At 43.2% G+C, this 22,686-nt stretch overlaps 1 protein-coding gene and 1 long non-coding RNA gene across 2 annotated transcripts in view; one reads left to right on the forward strand and one right to left on the reverse strand.

The window, feature by feature from the left end:
- Positions 1–22,686, reverse strand: part of LOC139388038 (uncharacterized) — a 30,241-nt gene that overhangs the window by 5,055 nt on the left and 2,500 nt on the right. The gene's annotated exons all lie outside the window — the stretch shown is intronic.
- On the forward strand, positions 3,630–21,777 carry LOC139387778 (uncharacterized). The gene is made up of 2 exons (XM_071134020.1): positions 3,630–4,339; positions 19,766–21,777. Exons 1-2 carry the CDS (start codon positions 3,705–3,707, stop codon positions 20,766–20,768), a joined length of 1,638 nt encoding a protein of 545 aa, XP_070990121.1. The 5' UTR covers positions 3,630–3,704; the 3' UTR covers positions 20,769–21,777.

The raw sequence follows: 22,686 nt of genomic DNA on the forward strand, positions 1-22,686 counted from the left end.
CACCGGGCTGATGACACGCACCTCAGGGCAAATGTGGAGAGGAGGCACAGGACGTACTGGACTCTGGAGGCCTATTGGAGATCTAGAGCGCAGAGCTGGCACCACTCATCCTGGCTGGATACCCACTTTGGCCCAGCAACTGCGGGGCGTTGACAGAGGATGCACTGGGCTGTGAAAGCGCACCGGAGACATTGTGCGTAGGGCCGGCGCAGGATATCCTGGTCCAAGGAGGTGCACTGGAGGTCTCAAGCGTAGAGCTGGCACAACCCGTTCTGGCTGGATGGTTACTTTCGCCCGGCAAATGCGGGGCGCTAACACAGGACGCACTGGGCTGTGCAGGCGCGCCAGAGACACAGTGCGCAGAGCCGGCGCAGGATATTCTTGGCCATAGAGATGCAGTGGAGGCCAGATGCGCTGAGCCGGCACCATCCTTCCTGGCTGGATACCCACTCTAGCCCGGCCGATGCGGGGAGCTGGAATATAGAGCACCGGGCTATGAGTGCGCACTGGAGACACCGTGCACATCACTGCATAACACGATGCCTGACCAGTCACACGCTCCCCATGGTAAGCACGGGGAGTTGGCTCAGGTCTCCAACCTGACTCAGCCAGTCTCCTTGTGTGCACAACCCCAAATATGTTTTGGGGTGGCTGCCTCTCGTGCTCCGCTGTGCCAACTCCTCATACTGTCGCAGCTCTGCTTTCGCCGCCTCTATCTCCTCCCTTGGACACCGATACTCTCCAGCCTTTGCCCAGGGTCCCTTTGCCCAGGGTCCCTTGCCTTCCAAGATCTCCTCCCATGTCCATTCCTCCAACCATTCCTCCAACCACGCCGGTTGTGGTGGGTAGTTCTGTCACGAACGTCGTCAGGAAAATGACCGGACCAAGGTGCAGCGTGGGGAGCGTACATTTTACTTTATTTTAAATGTGGCCAACAAAACAAGAAACAACAAAAACGAACATGAAGCTTACTAGGGCTATACAGGCCACTAACAAAGACAACTAGTATGATTCCCAATCAGAGACAACGATAGACAGCTGCCTCTGATTGGGAACCACACTCGGCCAAACACACAGAAATACAAAACATAGAATGCCCACCCCACATCACACCCTGACCTAACCAAATAGAGAAATAAAACAGCTCTCTAAGGTCAGGGCGTGACAAAATCAGAATATTGTTGATGATCCTTGTTGTAGATGAATGGGAGGAGACTGGTTAAAAAATATTTTTTTACCTTGGTTCAACCCAATAGTAGGAAGGTGTTCTTAGTGTTTTGAACACACAGTTTACAATTCCACAGAAGCTGTGCAAATTGAGGTTTGGAAAAAAAATCTAATTTGTATCCTATTTTTCCCAAACTTTCAGCACACATATCTTCCAACATACAGTATGTCAAGTACAGCACCCGATGTCACAGGATGGCCAAAAAGATCATCAAGGACATCAACCACCCGAGCCACTGCCTGCTCACCCCGTTATCATCCAGAAGGCAAGGTCAGTACAGGTGCATCAAACCTAGGACCGAGAGACTGAAAAACATCTATCTCAAGGCCATCAGACTGTTAAACAGCCATCACTAGCACATTAGAGGCTGCTGCCTATAGGCATAGACTAGAAATCACTGGCCACTTTAAGGAAAGGAACACTAGTCACTTTAATAATGTTTACATATCTGGCATTACTCATCTCATATGTATATACTGTATTCTATACTATTCTACTGTATCTTAGTCCGTTCCGCTCTGACATTGCTCATCCATATGTATATAGTCTTAATTCATTCCTACTTAGATTTGTGTGTATTGGGTATATGTTGTGTAATTTGTTAGATATTACTTGTTAGATATTACTGCACTGTCGGAGCTAGAAGCACAAGCATTTCGCTACACCCACAATAACATCTGCTAATCACATGTATGTGATCAATACAATTTCATTTGTAGACGTACAGTAGAGTGAGCTACAAAAGTATTGGGACAGTGACACATTTTTTGTTGCTTTGTACTGCAGCACTTGATACAATGACTATGAGGTTAAAGTTCAGACTGTCAGATATAATTTGAGGGTATTGCCATCCATATCGGGTGAACCGTTTAGAAATTACAGCACAAAAGTTTTGCATTTGGTCCCATATTCCTAGCATGCAATGTCACAAGCTTGATGTCGTCATTGCGTCCTATGAATATGGGAACAAATACTAAACTTTTACTACTTTAATACACATATACTGTAAGTGAATTTGTTCCAATACTTTTGGCCAAAATAATAAAAAATGCTTCACAGTCACAATAATTACAGAGGGCACTGAATCTCTATGGTGTCAATTGTTGTGGTTGTTACCGTTTCGGTTGGGACAATTTTGGTCTGTAAAGAAACCCATAGCTAACATATGGCTGGCTAGCTTTCTTTTGGACAGATGTACATTCCAGCAAACATACATTTTAGTCCCCAAACCCCACTTGACATACTTATTGATATATTAGCTGTACGGTAGTGACACTTCTTAGATGAAGATTTACCAACTTCCTCTTTAATTTTATAGACCTTGGCACTCTAACAAAAAAAACATACATGTCATCCTGCTAACTCCTCTAAAAGGGACACCCCTGTTCTGGAAAAGACCCAAGAGGTGTAACCAAAGCAACAGTACATAGTTGGCCATAACAGTTACAGGAATAACCAGCCATGCATGTCTAATGGTGTCAAATGACCCAAAGCACATAACTAGTTTTGCCCACTCCTTCTGGAATAAATATTTGCCACATATGTACTGAAAAATTCACAATATAATCTCGTCACCTGGTGATATGTGTAGGGGTGTGGCTTAAGGCACATTCATTCTACAGTATTTGAATGTGTTGGTGTGCAAATTCAATCTGGAGTGCCAGAGTACGCCCAGATTGCCCTCGGGGCATTCGTAAATCGAGAGCGTTGTCAGATTGAGCACTACTACGAACGCATTCTGGCCTCACAGTGGTAGTCAAGCACCCAAGCTAACTGGCTAACTACTTCCAGACACAAATGAGAGAACACATCACTCTGACCATTTTACTCGCCCTAGCAGAGCTGATCAGGCTGTTTTTATGTTATCCAGAGCGTTGGTGACTGTAACTGCTGCTGGCAACAATTTAATTACGCTTTTTTGCCAACATTTACTGGAACCGGCCATATTCAACAGGTGTTGAGCGTTTGTAAATTCATCAGTTATTCTATGCGCTGGCACACTCAGACAGTGTGCCCGTGTGTTTCGGTACTGATATCACAAGGTGGGACTGCATTCTTTTGAGGGAAGATGCTTCAAAATAAACAAAACTACTAATTAGATCAGTGTCTTTCAATGTAAAACAACTCAATATGTTCTATTGAAATAATAGTACAAAAATCAGAAATTGTTTAATTTTCAAACATGAAGTTTCGGAATCAGGGATTGGGACAGAAATAGATGTATAAACAATAGGAGAGTTTCGGGTCAGGTGACATACCTTAGGAAACCAGTTTCACTTGGTAGCTGAGAGAGAAAGAGAGATGAAAAAACTCCACCCTATTCCGTCACTTTTTCATGGTAAACCCTATAAATCAGAGCCGTAGAGTAGGTGAATTCTTCATTGTCAACATCTACCCTGTTCAGACTATACTCTCCTGTCTCTCTCTCTCTCCCTCCGTCAACTCAATCCATCCATTCTACCAGGGCTCCATCAGGATGGTGTCAGCTGGGTTACAGATGCTGGGCACGGCCCTGGCGATCATCGGCTGGCTGGGAAGCATCATCATCTGTGCTCTGCCCATGTGGAAGGTGACAGCTTTCATCGGAGCCAACATCGTCACCGCTCAGGTCATCTGGGAAGGGTTATGGATGAACTGTGTGACCCAGAGCACAGGACAGATGCAGTGTAAGGTCTACGACTCCCTCCTGGCCTTACCTCAGGACCTGCAGGCCGCCAGGGCTCTGATCATAATCGCCATAATTGCCGGCGTGTTCGCCATCCTGCTGGGCATCGCCGGCGGGAAGTGCACCAACTTCGTGGATAACGAGAGGTCCAAGGCCAAGGTAGCCATCGCTAGCGGAGTCGTCTTCCTCATTGCTGCCCTTCTGGTTCTGGTCCCTGTCTGCTGGTCGGCCAACACCATCATCCGAGACTTCTACAACCCCCTTTTGGTCGAGGCCCAGAGAAGGGAGCTGGGAGCCTCACTCTACATCGGCTGGGGCTCTGCAGGGCTGATGATCCTGGGCGGGGCGCTCCTCTGCTGCTCCTGCCCCCCCAAAGATGAGAACCACAATGTCAAGTACTCCAAGGCTGCTAGTTCCGTGGCTGGCAGCAGCAAGGCCTACGTCTAGTGGGTTAGACACACCACAGACCACACCACCACAGACCAGCACCAAGGGATGAGGGGATGGATAGCCTGCCTGGGTGAGAGGACTGGGAGGTGGTGGTGGTGTTGAAAACGGGACTCTCCAGGTTGTTCACTGTGCTGTTTTTACTGATGCTTTTCCCACAATCTTTGCATGAATGAAGTTTCTCTCTCGTGTGAATTTGCTGATGGAGTTTTTTGCTTTTACTGTCATGTTCGACTGTGGTACCAAAGTGAAATATAAGATGTATGAGTGGGTTGACAGTGTGTTGGCTAAAGTATGTACTTTTCTAGTTAGTGTAAAATGTGATATCAGTTACTGTGCAACCCATTTAGTCAAGTGTAGAGGAATCCTTTTCTAAGGCCTCAAGTCTACAATCAAACATCATAAAAACAGAATTCCACTCACTTTTGAAGACCCTGTTATTAATAATTTGAAAGCATGTTTTTGGACTCTTTCTCGAATTTTAGTTGTAAAACAACGGGCACGTTCATGAATTAGGGAAGGTTGGATTTAACTGTTTGTTTTCTGTTTTTGTATGTCGCCTTCCGAAGGTCACATGGATTTGTTTTGTTTTTATCACTCAATATTAGCATATATTATTATTATTAATATTATCCTATATTATCCACATCCTAAGACATATTTAAAAAACAACATATTAAGTATTCTATTATTCCAAGTAAACGTTTTAATAAACAATTATATTTCAAAGTATTGTTGGATCCTTTTTTAAACTTGACTTCATAATGACTGTTTGTTTTCCTGAGGGGAATAGCACAATGTGTATGTGTGTCACACACCGAAAGTATGTGTGGTGTGACACACCGAAAACAACTGGTTGGGCAGTGCTGCACTCAAATATTTGTGCATGAAGGAATCTGTGCAAACAGGTATGTTACTAAGAGATGTAACAATGTGGCCTACTTCAGAGGGAATGCTACAAATCAACACACAGAGAGAGGGGGAGATGAAGAAGAGGAAGAGGTAGAAACAGAGAGGGAGATGAAGAAGTAGAAACAGAGAGGGGGAGACTACTCAGTCAAGTAGGCCTGCTAGTGATAGTGGTGGAGCCAGCACCCCCACACGTGGAGATGTATCCACTCAGTCAAGTAGGCCTGCTAGTGGTAGTGGTGGAGATGTGTCCACTCAGTCAAGTAGGCCTACTAGTGGTAGTGGTGGAACCAGCACCTCCACACGTGGAGATGTATCCACTCAGTCAAGTAGACCTACTCCGCGACCCACAGCAACGCAGTCTTCTATGGACCAGTTTATGCAAAAGTCTATGTCTGTAGCAAAACAAGGCCAAGTTGATATTGCATTGGCTAAAATGATTGCCACCGATTTCCAGCCATTTTTGATTGTGGAGGACAGACGGTTTAGAAATTATAGCAATAGTCTAAATCCAATGTACACAATTCCAAGCAGGAAAACCCTTTCAAAATCACTTATTCCACAACTGTACGAGAGCACAGAGGCTTCAGTGTGGGAAAGAGTCCAAAAAGCTACTGCAGTTTGCCTTACCACTGACTGCTGAACATCAAGGGTAACCACTTCTTACATGTCGGTTACATGTCACTTCATTGAAGATTTTCTCAATGTCTAGCTGTCTTCTGGACTGCTTTGAGTTCAGCGACAGACACACCTCAGAGAACTTGGCAGAGGAACTGTTGAGAGTGGCAAGAGAATAGCAAGTAGATGGAAAAGTGGTCTGTTGTGTTAGCGACAATGCAGCTAACATAACCAAAGCCATGAAAATGTTAAAATTGACCCATTATCCATGTCTTTCCTACACAATCAACCTGATTGTAAGAGATGCTCTGAAGGTGATGAAGCCGACTGTGGACAAAGTGAAAGCAGCTGTGGAATACTTCCACAGGAGCACAGTAGGTGCTGAAAAACTAAAGTCTACACAAAACTAGATGGGGATGCCATCATCTCTACCCTGGCCGTTGTCAATGCACCTGTTGATGCTCTGACCCAAGAGGAATGGGAGGTGGTGGAGGAGGTGTGCAGAGTCCTGGAACCCTTTGAGCAGATCACTGTGGAGATCAGTGGAGAGAGGTACAGTAAGCAGTTATTACTACATCATTATTTAATCCAGTATTATATATGTATATGAGCAGTGATGAGAATGTAGTATCAATAGATAAAACATGAACCTGAACTAATAAATTACTGTTATCTCTTTTCAGCTACAGTGGGGCAAAAAAGTATTTAGTCAGCCACCAATTGTGCAAGTTCTCCCACTTAAAAAGATGAGAGAGGCCTGTAATTGTCATCATAGGTACACTTCAACTATGACAGACAAAATGACAAAAAAAATCCAGAAAATCACATTGTAGAATTTTTAATTAATTTATTTGCAAATTATGGTGGAAAATAAGTATTTGGTCATCTACAAACAAGCAAGATTTGTTGCTCTCACAGACCTGTAACTTCTTCTTTAAGAGGCTCCTCTGTCCTCCACTCGTTACCTGTATTCATGGCAGCTGTTTGAACTTGTTATCAGTATAAAATACACCTGTCCACAACCTCAAACAGTCACACTCCAAACTCCACTATGGCCAAGACCAAAGAGCTGTCAAAGGACACCAGAAACAAAATTGTAGACCTGCACCAGGCTGGGAAGACTGAATCTGCAATAGGTAAGCAGCTTGGTTTGAAGAAATCAACTGTGGGAGCAATTATTAGGAAATGGAAGACATACAAGACCACTGATAATCTCCCTCGATCTGGGGCTCCACGCAAGATCTCACCCCGTGGGGTCAAAATGATCACATCACGGTGAGCAAAAATCCCAGAACCACACGGGCGGACCTAGTGAATGACCTACAGAGAGCTGGGACCAAAGTAACAAAGCCTACCATCAGTAACACACTACGCCGCCAGGGACTCAAATCCTGCAGTGCCAGATGTGTCCCCCTGATTAAGCCAGTACATGTCCAGGCCCGTCTGAAGTTTGCTAGAGAGCATTTGGATGATCCAGAAGAACATTGGGAGAATGTCATATGGTCAGATGAAACCAAAATATAACTTTTGGGAAAAACTCAACTCGTCGTGTTTGGAGGACAAAGAATGCTGAGTTGCATCCAAAGAACACCATACCTACTGTGAAGCATGGGGGTGGAAACATCATGCTTTGGGGCTGTTTTTCTGCAAAGGGACCAGGACGACTGATCCGTGTAAAGGAAAGAATGAATGGGGCCATGTATTGTGAGATTTTGAGTGAAAACCTCCTTCCATCAGCAAGGGCATTGAAGATGAAACGTGGCTGGGTCTTTCAGCATGATAATGATCCCAAACACACCGCCCGGGCAACGAAGGAGTGGCTTCGTAAGAAGCATTTCAAGGTCCTGGAGTGGCCTAGCCAGTCTCCAGATCTCAACCCCATAGAAAATCTTTGGAGGGAGTTGAAAGTCCGTGTTGCCCAGCAACAGCCCCAAAACATCACTGCTCTAGAGGAGATCTGCATGGAGGAATGGGCCAAAATACCAGCAACAGTGTGTGAAAATCTTGTGAAGACTTACAGAAAACCTTTGACCTCTGTCAATGCCAACAAAGGGTATATAACAAACTATTGAGATAAACTTTTGGTTATTGACCAAATACTTATTTTCCACCATAATTTGCAAATAAATTCATCAAAAATCCTACAATGTGATACAGGCCTCTCTCATCTTTTTAAGTGGGAGAACTTGCACAATTGGTGACTGACTAAATAAGTTTTTGCCCCACTGTATGTGACAGCCTCAAAAATGATACTCCTGTGTAAGGGTCTGCAGTGAATCACAGCCAGCCGCCAGAGAGAAGCAAATGTAACCACAGGACATGTGACTGAGTTGCTGGACACCTTATGTTCATCAATGGACAGAAAGTTCCACAGAATGGAATATAATCACGTACTATCAGAAATAGCTGCACTTGACCCCAGGTTTAAGAAGTTAGCCTTCAGTACTGCCAGATTAATTTGATGAGGCTCTTCAAAGAATAACCTCAGCAGCAAGGAGGGGCAGCCCCAGCAGTCAGCTGGCTCAGGCACCAGGGCAACAGGAAGAAGAGGGAGCAGATGGAGCAGAAGCACCAGCAGTAGTGCCACAAACATCTGCTGTTTGGATGCTGTTTGACGAGAGAGCAACTGGGGATGCAGCACGAAGGAAACCCTCAGCAGACACTATAATGGAGGTCCGATCCTATTTGGAGGAGCCACTGCAGATCCTCTGAGCTAAAGTCATGACAGGGAGACTGCATAGAGTCTTCTCGAAAACGGGACAAATAATTACTGAGAGAAGAAACCGCATCAGCCCCTCGAAAGTGAGGCATCTTGCATTTCTGAATGCAAATCTCTCATAAAAGCAAAGTCAGCATTTATGTGTGCTGCTGGTTATAACACGGCAATAAAGAAGAGAGAAAAGAGGGACCAGTTTTAACTGGGATGCTGCAGTTTTGCACATTGTTATTTATTTTTCTTTGATATGGTGCAATATTCTATTATGCTGTTCAGATTGTATTCGTTTTAAATTGTTACGTTTATATGCACTTTGTTAATATACATTAAAATATTATACTTTAAATACAAAAGTATTTTTAAAAAATAGCATTCTTTTTCATAACAAACCAATGCATTTTTTTTACATTGTGGTTAATAGTGATCCCTTAACGCGGCAATCTCGTAAACGGGATAGCCAAATTCAAACTACAGAAATATCAATATTCAACGTTCACGAAAATATAAGTGTAATACATCAAAATAAAGCTTAACTCCTTGTTAATCTAGCCACAGTGTCAGATTTAAAAAAAGCTTTATGGCGAAAGAACACCATGCGATTTTCTGAGGACAGCGCCCAGCATGCAAACACATGAAAATCATTTTTCAACCAGGCAGGTGCGACACAAAAGTCAGAAATAACGATATAATAAATGCCTTACCTTTGAAGATCTTCTTCTTTTTGCAATCCCAAATGCCTCAGGGACACAATGAATGGTCGGTTTGTTCGATAAATTCCTTCTTTATATCCCCAAAATGTCAATTTATTTGTTGCGTTTGATTCAGAAATACACCGATTCCAACTCGCCCAACATGACTACAAAGTATCTAATAATTGACCTGTAAACTTGGTCCGAACATTTCAAACAACGCTCCAATCCAACCTCAGGTATCCTAAATTGTAAATAATCAATAAAGTTTAAAATGGGATAATCTATTTACAATACCGAAGAAAAATAGCACGGAGTGCGCTCCTGTTCACGCACAACAAAAGACCAGGGGCCTTCAGAGTGACATGTACAAAGAACAGCACTACTTCTTCATTTCTCAAAATAAAACGTTCAACCAATTTTTAAAGACTGTTGACATCTAGTGGAAGCCATAGGAACTGCAACCAGGTTCCTAACAAATAGGGTTTCCCTTTGAAAAATCCTATGACCTCAAAAAAAATTCCCCTGGATGGTTTGTCCTCGGGGTTTCGCCTGCCAAATCAGTTCTGTTATACTCACAGACATTATTTTAACAGTGGTAGAAACATTTGAGTGTGTTCTATCCGAAACTAACAATTATATGCATATCCAAGCCTCTGGGCCTGAGTAACAGGCAGTTTACTTTGGGCACGCTTTTCATCCGGACGTCAGAATACTGTCCCCTAGCCTTAAGAAGTTTTAAGGTAGAGCATGATTTCATTTAATAATTTAATTAGAAATGGAATTGAATTAGAACATAGTCAAACTATCGCAAACTGTTTGATGCAAAACAACTTTTTTAAGAGCCACCTCTTTTTGGTGAGCTTTGCTGAACAAGCGGAATGCCCATCACTACTGGAAGAAATGATGTTTAAAGTAGCCCAACCAATTGAATAAACCACCAAACCACTTTAACTATAATAACATTCTTAGTAACGGTGACACAGTTCTTTATTTCTTGCTATGACTGTGATATGTTGTTGTTCATCTACCTTAGTTGAATGCACCTCAAGTCGCTCTGGATATGAGCATCTGCTGAATGAACAAAATGTAAACGTTAAAACAAACACTTGTAATGCATGCTGGGTATTATTGTAATGAACTCCGACCCCAAACAGGTACACATTTGGTTGATCCAGACCAGATAAAATTCTAAACAGTGCCTTCAGAAAAGTATTCACACCCCTTGACTTTTTCCAAATTTTGTTGTCTTATAGCCTCAATTTAAAATGTATTAAATTGAGATTGATTTTGCCGCTGGCCTAGACACAATACCCAATAATGTAAAAGTGGAAATATGGTTTTCAAAAATATATATAGAGTACCAGTCAAAAAGTGTTAAACAAATCTAAATATATTTTATATTTGAGATTCTTCAAAGTATCCACCCTTTGCATTGATGACAACTTGGTACACTTTTGGCATTCTCTATTTATATTCTATTAAATATATTTTGATGTATTTAACACTTTTTTGACTGCTACCTGAATCCATATGCATTATTTCATAGTTTGGATGTCTTCACTATTATTCTATAATGTAGAAAACAGCTAAAATAAAGAAAAACCATGGAATGAGTAGGTGTGTCCAAACTTTTGACTGGTACTGTACCTGAAGAACCGTGGGCTAAATCAAAGACTGACATTGTATGCATGAAAGTAGCTGCGCCAATTGTGGTTATTCCAAAAAGCACCAACAGACCTTACAAAGCTCAGTACCTTCTAGGCAAAGAAGCTGAAAAGGGTATCATTCCCATTCATAGTGCGTTAGTTGAAAGAAGTGCACTGGTTCCCTGCCCGAATTTGCCCTAAAAACACACCAACTTTACCACTTAGGAAGCCATCTGGTGATTACCATTTTGTGCAAGACCTAAGAATAGTAAAAGATGCTGAACATGCTAGATTACCCCTGGTGCCTAACACTGTTACCATTTTATCCCAGATGCCTCCAGGTAGTTGTTTTTCAGTAATTGATTTAGATAATGCTTTCTTCTTTCCTCCTCTCTTCTTTTGTTAATCCTGGATTGAGTATTTGGTTCAGTATGTTGACGATTTTTGTCGGTTTGCTTGGATTAAAGGAGATACAGTGCATTCGAAATGTATTCAGACCCCTTCCATTTTCCACATTTTGTTAGGTTACAACCCTAATTTAAAATGTATTAAATTATTTATTTTTCTCAGCAATCTACACAAAATACCCCATGATGACAATGCAAAAATAGGTTTTTAGACATTTTAGCAAGTTTAGAAAAACAAAAAACAGTTGAAGTCGGAAGTTTACATACACTTAGGGTGGAGTCATTAAAACTTGTTTTTTCAACCACTCCACAAATGTCTTGTTAACAAACTATAGTTTTGGCAAGTCGGTTAGGACATCTACTTTGTGCATGACACAAGTAATTTTTCCAACAATTGTTTACAGACAGATTATTTCACTGTATCACAATTCCTGTGGGTCAGAAGTTTACATACACGAGGTTGACTGTGCCTTTAAGCAGCTTGGAACATTCCAGAAAATGATGTCATGGCTTTAGAAGCTGTTAATTGACATAATTTGAGTCAATTGGAGGTGTACCTGTGGATGTATTTCAAGGCCTCATGGGAAAATCAAGAGAAATTAACCAAGACCTCAGAAAAACAATTGAAGACCTCCACAAGTCTGGATCATCCTTGGGAGCAATTTCCAAACGCCTGAAGGTACAACGTTCATCTGTACAAACAATAGTACGCAAGTATAAACACCATGGGATCACACAGCCGTCATGCCGCTCAGGAAGGAGCCGCGTTCTGTCTCCTAACGATGGACGTACTTTGGTGCGAAAAGTGCAAATCAATCCCAGAACAACAGCAAAGGACCTTGTGAAGATACTGGAGGAAACAGGTACAAAAGTATCTATATCCACAGTAAAACGAGTCCTATATCGACATAACCTGAAAGGCCGCTCAGCAAGGAAGAAGCCACGGCTCCAAAACCGCCATAAAAAAGCCAGACTACGGTTTGCAACTGCTCATGGGGACAAAGATCGTACTTTTTGGAGAAATGTCCTCTGGTCTGATGATACAAAAATAGAACTGTTTGACCATAAGGACCATCGTTATGTTTGGGTGAAAAAGTGGGAGGCTTGCAATCTGAAGAACACCATCCCAACCGTGAAGCACGGGGGTGGCAGCATCATGTTGTGGGGGTGCTTTGCTGCAGGAGGGACTGATGCACTTCACAAAATAGATGGCATCATGAAGAGGTAAATTATGTGGATATATTGAAGCTCAAGACATCAGTCAGGAAGTTAAAGCTTGGTTGCAAATGGGTCTTCCAAATGGACAATGACCCCAAGCATACTTCCAAAGTTGTGGCAAAATGGCTTAAGGAAAACAAAGTCAAGGTATTGGAGTGGCCATCACAAAGCTAACCTCAATCCTATAGAAAATTGGTGGGCAGAACTGAAAAAGTGTGTGCAAGCAAGGAGGCCTACAAACCCGACTCAGTTACACCAGCTCTGTCAGGAGGAATGGGCCAAAATTCACCCAACTTATTGTGGGAAGCTTGTGGAAGTCTACCCAAAACGTTTGACCCAAGTTAAACAATTTAAAGGCAATGCTACCAAATACTAATTGAGTGTATGTAAACTTCTGACCCACTGGGAATGTGATGAAAGAAAATAAAGCTGAAATAAATCACTCTCAACTATTGTTCTGACATTTCACATTCTTAAAATAAAGTGGTTATCCTAACTGGACAGGGAATTCTAACTAGGATTAAATGTCAGTAATTCTGAAATACTGAGTTTAAATGTATTTGGCTAAGGTGTATGTAAACTTCCAACTTCAACTGTAGATGGTAAATCGGAGAAGGCGCGCCCTGCTGGGCCCTCATAACCAAGAGGACTGATGGCCACTACCAAGTTTCCTGATGAGTATGACTGTCTAAAGGGTCTGGGAAATAAAGCCTCAGACAAAGACTGGTGCATTTTCTATGCTTCTAAAACAGCTTATAATGCAAAATATCATCGCCATGTTAAATCAGAGGCTTCGTCAATAATGAAATGAAATTAACCAGCCACAATAGGGACGCCCCTCAGGGGAGACAACATCTTTAATACAGCAATACCCACAGATAAAAAGTAGATCAATCTTTCTTGAAGGCCCTATTGTATTTGTTAAACGACAGGTTTTGTATCTTGACTAGTTGATGTCCTGGGGACAGTTAGTATAGAACAGGTCAATGCAACCTGATTGTGGTAAGAACTATGGAAACAATGGATAAACATTGAGAGATGTATTTACCTCCGAGTCTACAGATCCCTTGTGTATGTGTGTGTATTTTAGATTGTACAATGCAGAGTGAAGGGTTTGAAAGGATAGTGTCTGGTTTTATGTGTTGATTTAGCTTACTTTAGTAGAAGTATTGGACATCCTTTGATAGTTTAAGCCATAAGCTAATGCTTACCTTAACATTTTACAATAATTATAACTGAGTGATAAAAGGAGAGAATATGAGGGAAAATGTTGTTGTCTGAAGAGATAGCCTTGAATTGTACACAGCATCTCCTCTCACTCTATCTTGGTTCATGCAGGTGACTGTGACGACCTCCTCAGACCAATTTGCAGTACACCCAGATCATTGCTCTGGGAACCAATAGGAGTATCTCAGTTTCAAGGTCTCAGCTTTGAGAGAAGAAGCCTCTTCAGTCACATGCAGGAACCAACATTAATAATGAATAATATAAATCATGCTTATATGACTTGTTTGTGTAGCCTTATATACGGACTGAAAGAGAACACCCTCTTCAGGGTTTTCATCAAGCATGTATTGAGTTTGTGAACCTCTCATGCCATAATAATGAAGATTGATTCATTTATATTGAGTTGAAGTCCTTAGTGGTGAATTTCCACGACACTACTTTTTGAAAGAGACTCGAGAACAATCACGGTAATAATGTACTCAGAAAAGATCAGCACCAGAGACATCCAGACTTGGCTTTCCTTCCATTGCACTGTAATACTGGGCATAGAGTTAATTAAGAGATTAGGATGTTATTAGAACAGGTGCTAGGCGCTTTGTTGTCTGCCTTAGAAAAGACTTCGGAAGATTGCAGCACATGCCATCAATTATCCAATTAGGACATTGTAGGGGCCATATCTTCAACGCAAACCAGCCCAAAGACTGCAGCAAGTGTGGTTCCCTAGGCTGTGCTGCAGCTGAAAACACACTCACCTTCTGCAGGAGCTCTGAACATACCCAAGAGAGACCAAGGAATTAAGTGCAACATGGATAGAGCCACCAACCACTCCTTTAGAACCTGCCCAACCACTCCTTTAGAACCTGCCCAACCACTCCTTCAGAACCTGCCCAACTACTCCTTTAGAACCTGCCCAACCACTCCTTTAGATCCTGCACAACCACTCCTTTAGATCCTGCCCAACCACTCCTTTAGAACCTGCCCAACCACTCCTTTAGATCCTGCCCAACCACTCCTTTAGAACCTGCCCAACCACTCCTTTAGAACCTGCCCAACCACTCCTTTAGAACCTGCCCAACTACTCCTTTAGAACCTGCCCAACCACTCCTTTAGAACCTGCCCAACTACTCCTTTAGAACCTGCCCAACCACTCCTTTAGATCCTGCCCAACCACTCCTTCAGAACCTGCCCAACCACTCCTTTAGAACCTGCCCAACTACTCCTTTAGAACCTTCCCAACTACTCCTTCAGAACCTGCCCAACTACTCCTTCAGAACCTGCCCAACCACTCCTTTAGAACCTGCCCACACACAGGACGCACTGGGAACCCTCTTAGGCCTCACTCCCGCCCTATCTGAGATACTTACTGCAGCCCTCATATTTCACTTCAACACCCGTTCCGCCACTCACATTCTGTTGAAGGTCCCCAAAGCACACACATCCCTGGGTCACTCCTCTTTTCAGTTCGCTGCAGCAAGCGACTGGAACGAGCTAGAAAAAAAAACACTCAAACTGGACCGTTGTATCTCCATCTCTTCATTCAAAGACTCAATCATGGACACTTTTACTGACAGTTGTGGCTGCTTCGCATTATGTATTGTTGTCTCTACCTTCTTGCCCTTTGTGCTGTTGTCTGTGCCCAATAATGTTTGTACCATGTTTTGTGTTGCTACCATGCTGTGTTTTCATGTGTTGCTGCCATGCTATGCTGTCTTAGGTCTCTCTTTATGTAGTATTGTGGTGTCTCTCTTGTCTTGACGTATGTTTTGTCCTATATCTATATATATATATATCTCTATCTATCTATCTATCTATCTATCTATCTATCTACTAAACATAAATTCAACCACACCTTTGTTTCATCACAAAACTGGAGAGCAACATCTGTCTGGTGAAGTCCACAAAACATATTGCATGTAACAAACAGTTACATGACCTACAGCACGGGCAATCAAGTTAAAGTAAAACTCATCCACTATGATGCATTTTGCCTCAGGTGATCCTAATGATTAAATACACATGATTTATGTATTTTGAAAGTTACATATCATGAAAACTTGATTGCTGACAAGCACAACATTTTGGTACTGTCAACAATGGACTAATGAAACAAATACCAAAATATCCGTTTTGGGTGCAGTCCGCAAGTCGCAAAGAAAACAGGAGCTGCGTTAACATTTCAACATCATCAAATCACCTCTGTCTAATACAGTGACATCTAAAAGATTCCAAAAACAATTAGTACAATCAACGTCAGCTAAATATCATGTGGCTGTCCATGGAACTGATTTCTGTATGCGTTCGTGTGTGTGTGTGTGTGTGCGTAAGTAGAAAAAAACGTGTGTCCCCCTACTTGTAGAGAAACGCCAATGCCATCCTCCTCTCGTGTTGCTGAAACGGTCCATGACTCTGTCATACAGTACACCCTTTGAGTTTGAGTTGTCCTAGGCTACCTGGCTAATTGATCGTAGTGTATTGAAAGAGGCAGGAAGAGTCAGCTCGTCTGTGGTGTTCGGCAAACCCTCATCCTTCTGGCCGGTAGCCCTGCGTGGCATCGATTGTGCCACAAAAGTAGGCTGAAGTGGCAAAGTCAATATCAACTTTTATAAACACAGTGTCGCGTTTGATATTTGTGCTCATAAACATTATTTTGTGTTAATTCTATGCGGGGGAGGGTGTTCAATTTAATCGTTGCCCCCTTTTACATTTAGATCGTTCCATTGCATAACACTGGCAACTTCCTTTCAACTTCATTTCATGGGCAACAATTAGCCAGCTAGTTAACATTAGCCTACTACATCTAGCTACATATTGAACTTCCATCCTCCCAGGTCAGGGGCACAATGTATGGTTGGTTATAATCATTGGCCAGTACAGAGAATTAAGTAAAACCATTCATGGCCAATTTAGGAAAGGACCAATTTTTATCCCTGTCAATGATGTTTAGCTTGATGTGATGTGATTGTTTGAAGTCAAATCTAAACTGGCTGTGCCACCCCCACAGCATCTGCAATGGATTAGTCCACTGAGACAGGCGCTAATCAGACTGGTGTCTTGTGTACCATGAAAATGTTTTATATATTTGTGACTGCTTGACTAAATAAATCTCAGTTGACCAAAATGGGGCCATCCCTGTAGAAGGGAGGGATGGATTTTCTGTTTGTCGACATTGACAGTTTATTATTGCGGTGTTGAAAACACAAACCATGATATTGAAGTGCTCAAAGTCAGTGTTTATTGGTTGTGTGGTGTATTGGCACAGAAACCTGTTGGTGGAAAATCTGTTGCATATATAATTATAAATATGGCATCAAAATGTTGAAAATCTGATTTCCGCCTAACTAAAAACTGGCAGGGAAAGTGAGCTCGTCTGTGGTGGTCAAACGAACCGTCAACCTTCTGGCCCGTAGCCCTGCGAACCGTCAACCTTCTGGCCCGTAGCCCTGCGAACCGTCAACCTTCTGGCCCGTAGCCCTGCGAACCGTCAACCTTCTGGCCCGTAGCCCTGCGAACCGTCAACCTTCTGGCCCGTAGCCCTGCGAACCGTCAACCTTCTGGCCCGTAGCCCTGCGAACCGTCAACCTTCTGGCCCGTAGCCCTGCGAACCGTCAACCTTCTGGCCCGTAGCCCTGCGAACCGTCAACCTTCTGGCCCGTAGCCCTGCGTGGCATCGACTATGCCACAAAAGCAAGAAACTGTCAAGATGGTGGCGACAGATAGGCAGCTCTGCTTCTTGCTCCAAAGCAACTTTGTCCTACAAGCATTTCGCCACACCGGCAATAACATCTACTAAACATATGTATGTGACAAATAACATTTGGTTTGATTTGAAAAGCATGCTTTAGTGGCAAAGCCAATATCAACGTTTATAAACACAGGGTCACTACCGTTGTCATTTGTGCTCATTAACTTTATTTTGTGTTCAATGTATTTTACAGTAAACGGGGAGGGTCATGTGATAATGTTTAACTTTGGGGAGGGGGGGGTGCATTTTTTTTATTATGACACCTTGAGTTGGACCAGCCCCTCTCCCCCCTTACATTACACTCTACACAGCCTGCATTTCCATCTGTCCCTTGCACTGGCAACAAGCAGGATACTGTTTTCAGTGTCAACAACATAGATTTACCAGATAAGAGCGCGCACGCACACACACACACACACACACACACACACACACACGCACGCACGCACGCACGCACGCACGCACACACACACTTAAAGGTGCAATTTCCAGTTATGTGACAAAACAATCAGTACATAGTGTAGAGAATAGTTGTACCATCTAAACATTGTATTTTCAGCTGTTTGAAGCTGGTGTGCAAAACTGAAAGTAAAAGATGCAAAAAGTAAACTTAAGGGAAGCATAGAAATAGGGCACATAGAAACAGATTTATATAGCGCTTCTTAGACTTGCTTTCAATGAGAATGACATATCTTTAACTCACATTTCTATGTGAATTTGCTCAGGTCGCCCAAAACGTTCCACAGTGCAGCTTTAAAAACAAGACATACTGTCTGAATCACCATCAGCAGCAGTCAGATTATTTGCACCATAACACTTTAAATTATAGTAATTCACAGCACCAGTCCCCATGGTCCTTTCTAATCTCATAACTGACAGCATGGAATCTGAGACACCCCTTGGCCACACAAAGCCTCCTTCACAACTCCACAAGAAGAGGGAAGGGTTTCTGAAGTCTGGGAGTGGGGGAGTATGGTTACAAACTGTTTTTTTCTAGAGGACGTTTTTTTGTTTGAACAAAAAGCTTTTTCTTTCAGACGATCCTGTTACACTAATCCCTCCTCCCCGTCACATCCCTCCTCTGCCTCTCACACTCTGCCCAATGTGTCCCTTCAAACACACATACACCACACATACACATGTACACCACACATACACATGTACACCACACATACACATGTACACCACACATACACACACGCAACTGACACACATTCTGTCTGTCCCTCACATATTGTAATAATTGTTGTATCAAATTGAACCCAAATGAAGAGATCAAAAGTCTGGCAAAATCAGTAAGATATTCATGAGAGCATCAACTAAGGAACATTGCCTGAATAAAGTACTATCTTAGTCTAAAGCATTTGTTAAACGTCCATCAATGTCCACGACCCATAATGCTTTGCATCATGCCCCACCCTAATTGCCCAGAGAAGAACCTGGGGCGAGTTCAGCAGGATGCAACTTTTTGGAACGTTCAGATAGAAATTGGCTATGTAGAACAAACATGCCTCTCTGACATGTTGAATAACGTCAGCTCTATTCATGGAATTTCTATCTGCAACATTCGAGAAGGTGTTTCAACTGAACGTGGCCCTGCTGGGCTAAAAGATGATGTCACAGGAATATATCTCAAACCTCCCCCCCCCCCCCCCCCCCCCCCGAGGGAGGTGTGGTATATACACCTGCTCACTGTCACCCAGGTGGATACTCAGGAGAGAGCAAAGACAATACTGACGCCACCATTCACAGAGAGAGCGTTTGAGAGGAGGGAGGGAGGAAGAGAGGACAGAAAGACTGATAGAGGAGGAGGGAGAAAAATAGAAAAAATAGAGAGGTAGAGAGAGAGAGGTAAAGAGAGTCAGGTGTAGCAGAACAGGTATAGAGACACAGATACACCCAGAGGTAGGCAGGTAGGAACTGTACGCAGGAACATAGGCCTGTAACAGGTGGGCAAGCCAGCAATCTGGGATCTCTGTCATCTCTGGTGACCCACTATACATAAAAGAAGCGTAGCGGAGGGAGAGAAGAGGCTGAAACTGAAGAGGGGTCAGCTGAAAAAAAAGACACTGCCAACCATTAAAGGACTGAAAGACTGGAGGAAACGGGAAGTGACTAAAGAGTGTTTCAGTTCAGGACTCACAGACCCTGAACAATCCAAAGGGATTGCCAATAGAGTAGATAGGGACTGTGAGAGACAGAGGCGTGCGAACGTCAGACTTTCTAAGGACTCTGACTGACAACAACCAGCAAGCAGCTAGAGAGACCGTGTGTTCTCTCCTCTTCCCCCTCTAACATGGTCTCTCTGGGGATCCAGATGCTGGGCAGCGCCCTGAGCCTGCTGGGCTGGGTGGGGGTCATCCTGACCTGCATCCTGCCCATGTGGAGGGTCACGGCCTTCATTGGAGCCACCATCATCACGTCTCAGACCATCTGGGAGGGTATCTGGATGAGCTGCGTGGTCGAGAGTACGGGCCAGATGCAGTGTAAACCATACGACTCCCTCCTGGCCCTGTCCTCTGACCTCCAAGCCGCCAGAGCGCTCACCGTCCTCGCCATCGCCACGGGCACCGCCGGGCTCCTACTGGCCTTCGTCGGGGGGAAGTGCACTCGGTTTCTGGACGAGCAAGGTGGCGGGGTCAAAGAACGGGTTGCCGTGACAGCGGGCGCGGTGTTGATCGCCACGGGGGTGCTGTGCCTGATCCCCACTTCGTGGGCTGCTGGGGCGGTGGTGCAGGGGTTCTACAGCTCCGCCACCGATGCCCAGCGGAGGGAGATCGGGGCGTGTCTATACATCGGCTGGGGGGCATCCATCCTTCTCATCCTGGGAGGGGGGCTGTTCATCAGCTCCTCCTGCCCCCTCAGGGCCCACGATGAGGATAAGAGCCCCTCTGTTCGCTACCTGGTGGTTCGCTCTTCCAACGGAGCCGCCTCCAGCCAGGCAGCAGCCTCCCAGCACAGCAGGGGACCGTCCACAAAGTCCCAGGCCAATGGCAAAATGGCTTTTACCAGGTCTCACAGCAGCCAGGCAGCATCTGCCAAGTCTCAGCCCTGGGGAGTGGTGAAAACCAGGCCTCCCTGGGAGGAGTACGGGCTAGGTATGGTAGAGCAGGACTACATGCCGGGGTCTGGGGGGAGTAAGGCACCGTCTACAAAGTCTCAGTTGAAAAGACTGGAGTCTCAGGAGAGTTTAGCAGACAAGTCTCAACCCAGTGAGGATGAATCCTTAAACCCAACTAAGACCTATCTCTGAGACCATACACACACACACACACACACACACACACACACACACACACACACACACACACACACACACACACACACACACACACACACAGAGAGAGAGAGAGCATGGTTTATGGAAAATATGGACATTAAATATGCCTTGTTTACTTGTTTATTTGTTTTGTGTGTGAAAAGTGATATTAGACATTTGAATATTTGATGAAGGATATAACTGGCACTGAAAGTTAGGTTTTCTTTTTATTAGTTGGGTTTGTTTATGACATGTAAAAGCTGTTCTATGTTTTGTTGCTGTAATAATGTATGTAAAGAAAAGTCTACTTCCCTTGATGTGAATGTGTTTTCAGTCCCTTTAACAATGACCAGACATATACAGTAAGACTATTGATTAGTGTTTATATGAAGCTTCTTGGTTCTGCGGTTTGTTTTCGTGGCATCATTTTGACACATTTAAAAATACCATTTCCTTTTTATGTAGCTCTTTTACGTGACAAAACTCAGAATTAGTTCAATACGAATTAGTATGTGACCAGCTACGCTATGGAAAGCCCCAGCCGGGACAAACCAGTTTGACAGAGAGTGAGTTGAGGCTGAGCTCACACCAATGGTTTGCATTGTGTTAGGGAGCGATAAAATGGGGTGTTCCGAATGGCACCCTATTGCCTATACAGTGCACTACTTTTGACCAGGGCTCATAGGGAATAGGTTGCAATTTGGGATACACACTGTGATGTTCGTGAAGGATTCAAATGTGAGTTTCACCAGATCACGGACATGTGACGTCTGGGTTTTGTTTATTAAAATACAGATGTTTTCCTGTTTACCCAGAACAAGTATATCTCTACCATGAGGTGAGGATCAAATGTACTGTCGGCCTACATGCTTCTAGCCTACTAAACCCAATGTAACAAACACAAGCTCTGTTTTGCCAAATTAGGATGACAATGCAGGTTTGAGCTCCCTCTGGTGTCTGGATGGGTTTGTACAGGAACACAGTAAACACAGTAACTCTCAATGACTAATTAATGAGCAGGAGAAAACCCTCAGGCCCCAAGGACTGAATGTACAATATGAATAAATGGTTTGGAACCACTTGTGGTGTCACCTTGTCCATATATTGCTTTCATGGTAAGGAAACAAGTAATTTAGTCATTTGGGTGAGCTACCCCTTCATTGACAAACATGAATTTGAGATAAGGCAAAACAGAAGGTTGTTTTCACATAGAGTTAGGATTTCAGTGTCAAAAAGGTAGTGTTGTAAAATTCACTTTCTCAAAATTCCCAGGTTTTCCAGAGATCCTGGCTAGTGGATTCCTGGAATCAAGAGGGAATAAGCAGGAAACCGGGAACCCTCCAACCAGGATTTTTGGAAAACCTAGGTGTTTTAGGAAAGTTACCGGATTTTTGCAACCCTAGTCAGAAGGGGTAAAAAAAACACTATATATTTTAAAACACCCCTACCCCTTTCAAATTGAACCTGTAAGAAGAAGGTATGATATGATATGTCCTTTATACAGTATCAACTGTATTCACTTATCTGATGTAGACTTTAAAGAATGTTGTTGTTGTGGTCTTTTGAGAGATGAGATGCATTTTTAGACATTAACAACGTAAAATTGGAAAGACACTAAACTACAAATTAATTCAAACATAGTGCACCAGAGTAATGTTATGACATTCAGCTACTTTTTTATATTTTAACGAGAAATAATGGACAGAAGAGATGACTTAAAGAAACACCAAATGATTTAAATCTAATAACATTGATGATTTAAAAAAAAAAATGTTTTGCAGTGTTGTTACATTTATGGGTAAGAACCATCTGACAGATTGGGTAGATTTTAAACTGACAAAAAGTAACAGCCACAAAATATTGGAATTGATGGAAGGAAATTAAAAACAAGTAGTCCATATTTGATAAATTA

The sequence above is a fragment of the Oncorhynchus clarkii genome, chromosome 29 (assembly GCF_045791955.1).
Source record: "Oncorhynchus clarkii lewisi isolate Uvic-CL-2024 chromosome 29, UVic_Ocla_1.0, whole genome shotgun sequence".
Lineage (NCBI taxonomy): Eukaryota > Metazoa > Chordata > Actinopteri > Salmoniformes > Salmonidae > Oncorhynchus > Oncorhynchus clarkii.